Source organism: Humulus lupulus, chromosome 2, assembly GCF_963169125.1.
Source record: "Humulus lupulus chromosome 2, drHumLupu1.1, whole genome shotgun sequence".
NCBI lineage: Eukaryota > Viridiplantae > Streptophyta > Magnoliopsida > Rosales > Cannabaceae > Humulus > Humulus lupulus.
In genome coordinates, this window is record NC_084794.1 from 80,686,651 (window position 1) to 80,695,745 (window position 9,095).

The following is a 9,095-nucleotide window of genomic DNA, read 5'->3' on the forward strand; positions in this document are numbered from 1 at the left end:
CGCAAGGCGTGCGGGGCGCGCGGGCGCGCGAGGCGCGCGCGGGCGGCGTGCGCAGGACGCTTAGGTCATTTTGGTCAATTTGAGCAGGATCATTTTGAGCAATAATTTGAGGGTTCAAATGGACTTCAAACATGGTTGCCTTGGACCTTCCGGAGACCTTAGGCATTAGGTGTGGGTTCTTTACCGGTGTTGAATTTTGAGCATCCACAGCTGCCATTTCTCCACAAATCCAACCACCACTCATTCAAAAGGTTGGTTTATAAATGTTTTTTTTTATATATAAAATATGAGATTTTTTATATTATTTTTGTAGATGTAAAATGAAAAATGATTATTTTAGTGTATTGAAAGTATAAGTAAGGGTTTAGGTTTATTTCTGAGGTTTTATAGAGATTAAAGATTGAAAATCTGAAGAAAAAAAATTAATGATAATTTCGACTATTTTTGAGATAGAGAAATCCATGGCATGACTGTTGTGTGAGGCTTTTTTTGGGGACCGCTAGATGCTTGCCTCCTGGTGGTGTCTCGAGGTGCGCGCGCGCGGGTGGCGTGCGCAGGACGCTTGGGTCATTTTGGTCAATTTGAGCAGGGTCATTTTGAGCAATAATTTGAGGGTTCAAATGGACTTCAAACATGGTTGCCTTGGACCTTCCGGAGACCTTAGGCATTAGGTTTGGGTTCTTTACCGGTGTTGAATTTTGAGCATCCACAGCTGCCATTTCTCCACAAATCCAACCACCACTCATTCAAAAGGTTGGTTTATAAATTTTTTTTTATATATAAAATATGAGATTTTTTATATTATTTTTGTAGATGTAAAATGAAAAATGATTATTTTAGTGTATTGAAAGTATAAGTAAGGGTTTAGGTTTATTTCTGAGGTTTTATAGAGATTAAAGCTTGAAAATCTTAAGAAAAAAAATTAATGATAATTTCGACTATTTTTGAGATAGAGAAATCCAGAATTTTTCAACAGCTTGTCTAATTTTTCGACAAGGAGTCTAATATTTTAGACCAGGTTTCTAAATTTCAGACCAGTAGTCGTATTTTTTCAACCACCTGTCTAAATTTTAGACCATCTGTCAAATTTAGACAGGTAGTCTAATTTTTAGACAGATCGTCATATATTTTCAACCACCTGTCGAATTATCAGATAGGTCATCTAATTTTTAGACAGGTTATCGAATTTCTAGATTTTCAACTTGATTTTCATTTTTTATATAACTTTTTAATCAAAGTAATACCAATAATTTATATTTGTTTATTGTATTTTTTTTTCAGATGTCATTAAAAAATATTGTAATATTATGTGATGGAATGTGGAAAAATAATGAGGACTCGTGGAAATGGATTTCAAATGGCTTACGATCAAGATCAAGTTTAGTACAAACTGACCTCACTTATGAGGAGTTAGTTGAACATATTTATAAAGTTACAGAAATCGATCGCAACCTCTTCAATATAGAATTAACTTGCAAGATAACGACAATGGTGGAGATTGAACCAATTGCAATAAAAAATAGTAGAGACATTTTTAGTTTCTTTACATGGCAAGAGTGTGATTTGGTTCCACTATATGTGGGTTTGATCAAGAAAATGGAAAATGCGCTAAAATATTTTAAAAGTAGGTTATTGTTCAAAATGCACTATAAAATGAGTGTATTTTCACTAAATTCTCATATAAAATAATATACATATATATTTATTATTTAATACTAATATAAAAAACAAAATAATACTGCTTTTTTTTTTCTTGCTGCTGTACTCTCTGCCATATTTGGTAGAGCATTATAACTTAACAATATAATAATGAAATAAATAAAATTGGGTTAAATTTAATTTTGTGTTTTTAGCACTTATTTGTTATGTTGTAGTCTGGTTGCAGCTACCCTTAAAGCTATAGTGAATCCACTATTTGTGGTGGGTCAGTCAATCAAGTCCCTATTATCTTTGCATGTGTCAACATCGAATTGCTTACGCCATATAATAAATAGCCGATTTAAGAAACTTGGGGTTGGTGATTGACCACTCAGAAAAGAAGGAAAGATAAATTGTCACCGAGCACGAAAAGTGGGATAGGATGGGCAAATGCACCCCGGACAATTGCTGGACAAACTTCAACCATTGTGTTTGTGGGTAGAAGATGAAAAAAAGAAGAAAAGAAAAATTTCTAGAGAGGAGGAGCCTTTCCCAACAAAAACGTTTTTAGGAATTAAAAATGGATAAATGGTAATCTAATTATGAAAACTAAAATGAAAATCACCAGGTCAAGTTTCATAACATTAAATGAAAATACACTACTTGAATGTGATGTAACTACCTGTAAAGACTAACCAATCAACAAAATCCTACATGTAAGAAATGTGTGCCAAAATTTACAGAGAATTGGGGAACTGAAAAAATCCCATTTGCTCTAAATATCTCAGACAGAAGACAACAATAAGTTTAATTACTATAGGGGGAAAATCTGAAGTTGCTGTTAGAACCACAAACTTCTACGAAGAACATGAATGCCATTGCCGGCTTCACATTGCTTTCTGAGAAGAGGTATCCACTGAACCAATATGGATATCTTTCGTGTAAATATTGGTCAGAGCAAAAAGCAGTAGCACAAACACAACTTGAGCACTCATTATCCCAAAATGGCTAATGCTGTTACCAATTTCCATCCAACTTCCTGTATTCCGGACCTGAAATTGATTAACCAAAGCAAAAAAGAATGTTGGTAATGATGTCTACAAGAACATCATCTTGTCGGTTTTCAATCTTGCTTAAAGTATACAGTCCACAAGTAAAGGAAGAAAGAAATTCATCTGAAGAATGTATCAAAGTAAGTACCAGGAAGAAGAAGTGCAAAGTCATCACGTCTGAAACTAATATGACGAGGAAATAACATCCTGACCGTGGAAGTTTGTTCATCTTTGTTATTGCACTGAATACGCATCTGCATTTTTATACAAAGCAAGTAAGCAAAAAGGATTCACCATTTTGATATGGTTGGAAGATCTGTCATCATAAAGTTGGAACCTTTACTTACATGACAAGCATGAATGGGATAAATAGCTTGAAGATAAGCAAGGCTGCCATCAAGAATGGCTGCAATTAAGGAAAATAATATCATCTCAAAAAAGATCTCGCAAACAATACAATTAAAAACAAAGGAATTTCAACCTCCACTTACGTTGAAGATAGTAATGAATCGATAAACAGATGAAATCTCAAAACTTGCAATACTTGCAAAATTTCCAGTCCCGAAGAAGGCGACATTAAACAAAACCATCTAAATATCACAGCAATTAGCTAATCAGAGATTGATGTCATAGTCATAAATGTATTAAAAATTCTGGTATCTGAAACTTATGGAGATAAGACTTTAAACATTCTGAAAAGAAGCAAAAGCTGGAAAGAAGACTTCAAGTTGTTGGAGATAACTTAAGAATCGTGCAATAATGGAGGAAAAAATAACTTACAAAGATCAATGGAATCCTCATGTCAAAGAGTTGCAAGTATCTATCATCTAGTTCAAGTACATTATCCTCCAAATTTCTCAAGGAAGCTGAAGGCCTTTTCACCTTCCTTACATAAAGAAGTGTGTTTTCGAATAGTACCCATGCCACAAGTACAAGAGAAAGAGCCCCATAGAAGATTGCTTCGTATCTGCATAAGGTGAAAAAAAAAATTGCTCTCAGAAAATATATTTTCACTGAGAGGGAAAAAAAATCTCTACATATGAACCAACACATCACATATCCATTAGAAAATAGAAAGAAAAGAAGATAAAAGATATACCCAATAGACAACAGAAGGAAAGTGGGTGCAAAACCAAGAAATATGGAGGTAAGCCGGGACAAAAGACTGTTTGCCGAAAATAAAGGCAAAACCATTGAGAAACCTATGACACAAAGAAGTAATTAGTAAATACAAATTGTCATGTAAGTTTCAGTTCTAAATGACACAGAGACTTAAAATACTGCAGTTAGTTGAGAAAAATCAGAATGAAAATACAAGAAGTGGATAAGCTTGTTTTACAAAAAAATATAACAATAGACATGCTCTCCAAAAAGAAAAGGGAAAAAAATAAGTTAAACTACGCGAGTCAAAATTGGTTTACCAGCAATGGACCAATTGATAAACTGGTGCAATGCAAGCAATTCTTGTTTTTGTGTCCTATGAGATGTTGATAACGGCACCATAACAGATGATAATCCCACAAAAAGAGCCTGTATAGCAAAAACATATAGAATAATAAACAAATAACAATAATAATCCAAACAAATAAAAAAATAAAAACAAACTCTATCAGATTCTACTCAAGTTATATGTTTATGAAAGAACAATTAAAAGTTAAGCTTCTTGGGTAAGCTATTTTTTGCACCTGTAGATGGAAGAGCATAGGAAACTTTGACTTCTTCATTTCATGATTGCTGAGACTAAGCCAATATTTATTCCCTCCTGCATGCAGATCTAGCCACCTTGCTGCAATTCCAATAATGATGATCATAGCTCCACTCCCTATTCTGAAAGCGAAATTGTAACAACAAAACATCACTAAAATACTATAAATATACACTAAACTTAAGAAGTTCTACTTCATTCCTTAGTTGTTCTCTATTCAAATACCAATCCTTAATGTAGCCATGAAGCTTTTAATCTGTATATGCATGTATGGGCCTTTTGCCTTGGAAAATTAACACACCTGGCTTAAACCCAAACTCATTCTCCCACCATTAAAAAAAAATAAGTGGAAGAAGAACTTACACTAAATAAGTGTTCTCTGGAATTTCTGCTGGCATCAAGGTGAAAACAGATAAAAACCAACACACCACACAAACAAAGATTGGTATCCCAGATCTCCATGGAATTGACTTAAATAGATATAGAGAAGCTATGATCCCCGCTACCAGGAAATACAGAGTATAGAGCTTCCTCTCAGTAAAGCTATTGACCTGCAAGGTTACAACAGAACATAGTTCAGAATTTTATACTAGCACTATATCTTGGCAAATAGCAGGAATTCATAGAATGCTTTATTTCAATACCAGAAATTCAAGAATGAATATTGACATAGCACAAGTAGCAAGAATTTTAGCGGTGTAATAAACTCTTCTCCCATGCAACAGCTTCCACGATGCTTTAATAAACTGATATTCACTAAATATTTGTGTCCACAGAAATACTGTCATTGTTGTGTATGCATGGTAAAGAGGAGGAGAACGCTCAAGAAACAGTAGAGTACTAATTACTCCCATCAAAAGGCATCCACATAATTGAACCTGCCACAAAGAATTGTATTTAAATTTAAATTATTTTATGCTTCTTCCTCCAATTTAATAATCATAAATAAAGCCAACAAAAGTTCAGGCTTGCAAAGAACTTACTTTTTTGTCATAATCTCTCTGGTAAATTGTATATTCCTTTCTAAGAAGCTGTACTGGCAATGAAGTATAAGATTGCAGTACATGAATCACAAGATAGATCATCCAACCAATATAGCCAAGGCTAATTACACTCATGAGCATCAGCCAATCATATGTTTGAAAGTAATGGAGTCCTTGCAATGCCAAACTCCGGAGATTTTCAGCTAACTTCATTGCAGCTTCATAGTCTTTACCAGATATGAGTTCCTCAATTTGGTCCAATATAGAGGAATAGTGGAACAAGGGTTTGAAAGGCTTGAAACTTATCGAATTTGACTGTTTTATTTCTGAGTTTGTTAAGAAACAAGATATAAAAATAATACTATCTCCTCCACCAGGGGTTAAAAAAGAAATTTCATGGTTCAAGCCAATTACAATGAAAAGAAAAGCTTGATATAAGTTAACAAGAGGATACGTGACTTGCGAAGAAACTGATTAAGGATTTGCTTTGTATTTGCTAGCACAGCTTCAACTTCTGCTTCCTTTAAAAAGAATAAGCTAATCAATTTTCTGACGTCTTTATCTGCTTATGAAACTAATTGGTCTAAAGCAGTCAAAATTTCTGTTCTCATTCAAATTAACAAACTTCACTCAAGGAATAAAAACTAGCTGACTGTACCTCATTAATGTTGATGTAATCACGAGGCAAACTTCCAACTGAGTTCACAGGACATGGCATACCAAGAAGAGTTGACTGCCAAAAAAGTTAATGAGCATATAAATGTCAACTACCAATAACTTCAAGAGGATATAAATTTTTTAATGGAATCAAAATGCACAACCATGAGCGGTGCAATATCAGCTTGATTGACATCCACCCTTTCTATGCCATGAAGACCCCATTCTGTAGGAGTTGGTGCATCATGCATATGTTCATCAACAAAACGAAAACCACAGTCAGAATGATTGCTGCTAGAAATTGGTCTGGGATATTTGACACCCGCTCCCCAAGCAACAAGGGGAGTATCCGTGTTTGTAGGATGCCCATCTCCGTGGCTACCTATTAGTTAAACCATAATTAAGTCTTTCAAGGAAAACAAAAAAGAAAACAGAAAAAATATTTCTCATATTCTGAAAAATCATGACATATTCATATTCAAGGACAAGGAAATAAGGTTTTAAATTGAACACATGCAGCAATTTTTAGTCTGTGGCCAGGTGTTGGGACTTAGAAATTTTTTAGGTGAGCTGCTAACCATCTATTTTAAGCTCCATTTGTGTTAACTTCTTTGAAGAAAGTGCACATGGTCCAAAGAAATTAACTAGAAACCTGTGATAGACAAACAAAAAATAACTGAAGACAAAACCAAAGGCAAGTGTTTTGAAGAATTGAACGCCAACCATTTAATGTTTAGTTGAATATTGATATTAATAGACCTAGGAAAGTTCTTCCAAGATTAGCCAAACATTCCTTGAACCTTAGATAAGACTTTTTGCAAAACTCATGATTTTTATTTTGAGTAGCAAGTTTACCTGTAAATTGTCTAATTGGTGAAGGGTTTTAGCATGTTTTAGCAATTTATAACATCCAAACAAAAATATGATTCAGTGAATGAATAAACAAAGTAATCCACAACTAAAAGCAAGTGAGTAGTATCTCACCTTTGTCACTCATTCCATGATCAGCCGTAAATATATATGATGTACGATTGTCCTTGTAATAATCTTCAAGAAGATTGTAAACCCTTGCAGCTATATCATCAACAACTTTAACATTATTGAGATAAATGGATGAAAAGGGTTTATGAGCATGACCATTTGAGTCGCATCCAAGTAGGTGCAAAAAAATGACAACATTATCCTGTCGAAGCGATTCCTTCAACTTTGGGTCTTCTTTGGAGCTATTAAAAAGGCTCTCAAATTGATGAAAAGACCACTCATCCAGAAAGGAGGCATCTGCATTAAGACTATCAATCCATATCTGTCATGATAAAAATAATATACAAGCAATGATCTTTACAAGATTTAAAAGTCAAAAGGATCGAAACAATATTTACAAGCCCAACTTTAAGATGTAATTGCATGCACTTCTTCAAAACCTATCTATCAGAAACTTTAAATAAGGAAGTTTGGGCAATTATTTTTGCATAAAGCAATAGCTAGGGCAGGGGAGGTGAAATATGAGCTTGAAACAAATTGTTTAAGATTGTAACCAAACCAGTTGCAAAGTCTTCAAATTCATGAGGATAGGTTTTCCACGTGCTGTGAGGCAAGGCCCCGCAGAAAATTGGAACTATATCTGGGCTACCAAAAGCAAATGTATGCCGACTTTGGTTAAATACCGAATCAAATTCCACTGGATTTGCTTTCCATCCTGAAAAGGCAATGGATTATCTTTAGCTGACAGAATGGGACGCCACATAGGCTGGCTGGAACAATGAAAAAAATAAGTTAAAGATGTATGAGGAAGTAACATCTCTAAGACAGAAAGACCCACCTTTTGTAACTGCACTAGGATCCTCGTAGAAACCCGCAATGATAGAAACATGTCCAGGCCTTGATTCTGTAGGAGGGCGAGCATGAGACACTCCCCAGCGACCCTGCTCTTTAATCACACTTCTTAAAAATGGAGCTCTATAGTTTCCATCATAATCAGGCTCAAAGAATTTGTCAGCACGTAAACCATCAGCTGCATTGTTTGTTTTTCATCGCCACAACATAAAAATGAATAAACTTAGTCATTTTTTTGTTGTTCATATAGCTTTCTACAAATTCTACCCTTATGATAATTTTTTATTTTATTTTTTTGAAAAAAAAAACTAGGATCCTTATAAAGACACAAAATTCAGAACTTCACATTAGTTTTAAACAAGTTTTGATCCAAAGTAACACTCTTGCAGCAGAAATTCAATTCCTTCATCACATGCTATCAAAAAAAACGAAGAATAAACGCAAACCCATTTCGCGTTCAATGCATTTAGTATCCAGGAACACCGAGAAGTGAAAGAGAAAACAATAAAAGAGTTTCATTGCAACAATTCAACAAGCAGGTGGAGTACGATCGACGCACCAACGAGAAGGACCAGTCGCTTTGCAGGGGCATGAAAGCGAGGAGTGACGGGATCCATGCCGTGAACAATGGGCGTTTTGAAGTAGATATCGAAGATACTGAGCATGTAGACAGCGTGAAGAACAACACCCAACACAACAAGCCATCTCTCTCGCGTCTTCAACCATTTCCGTCTACTCGTTAAGCTTGCTCTAATGCTTCCTTCAACGTCCTTGGTCCCCAAAATCCCATCACCACGACCCATTACCTGCTAATCGATCTCTCTTGCTTCGTTTTTACGTTATTTTTCCAGAAAGAGAGAGGGTCCTATGGTTCCTTTGGTTTGGCTCCCTCCCGATCTGGAAGAGAGTAGCTTGGATGTTCAAACTTCAAAGTGGGGTTTTTAACGAAAAACTGATTTTGATATTGGGCCTTTATTTTGGCGGCTCGCTTGAGGTACCCAAGTATAAAAAATGGGCTGGGCCGAAATTTATAGAAATTTTTACATAAAATACTAATAAAACGGGATATTCGCGACGATAATACTCAAATTTTTTCAAAAGTTAGATTTTAATGTCCAATTTTTTTTTTTGCGATAATAATACATAAATCTACAATTTTGGTGCAACCATTAGTAGTCATCATTAACTTGTTATTAAGGATCTACGTAGCACATTTTTATACTCGTA

General features: G+C 34.9%; 1 protein-coding gene across 2 annotated transcripts; it reads right to left on the bottom strand.

The window, feature by feature from the left end:
• Positions 1–2,253: 2,253 nt before the first annotated feature.
• LOC133818096 (uncharacterized) lies at positions 2,254–8,781 on the bottom strand. 2 transcript variants are annotated; one of them, XM_062250794.1, is made up of 18 exons: positions 8,428–8,781; positions 7,855–8,046; positions 7,576–7,731; positions 7,020–7,313; positions 6,200–6,417; positions 6,037–6,111; positions 5,833–5,899; positions 5,379–5,704; positions 5,040–5,273; positions 4,759–4,946; positions 4,376–4,517; positions 4,112–4,220; positions 3,790–3,892; positions 3,471–3,657; positions 3,182–3,280; positions 3,038–3,096; positions 2,839–2,944; positions 2,254–2,690 (listed from the first exon to the last, which is right to left on the bottom strand). In XM_062250794.1, the coding sequence occupies exons 1-18, from the start codon at positions 8,669–8,671 to the stop codon at positions 2,526–2,528; spliced, it is 2,964 nt and encodes a 987-aa protein (XP_062106778.1). In that variant the 5' UTR covers positions 8,672–8,781; the 3' UTR covers positions 2,254–2,525. The 2 variants fall into 2 exon arrangements, with proteins under 2 accessions (XP_062106778.1, XP_062106779.1); XM_062250795.1 differs by lacking the exon at positions 8,428–8,781 and having other exon boundaries at positions 7,576–7,698; positions 7,866–7,938.
• Positions 8,782–9,095: the final 314 nt, after the last annotated feature.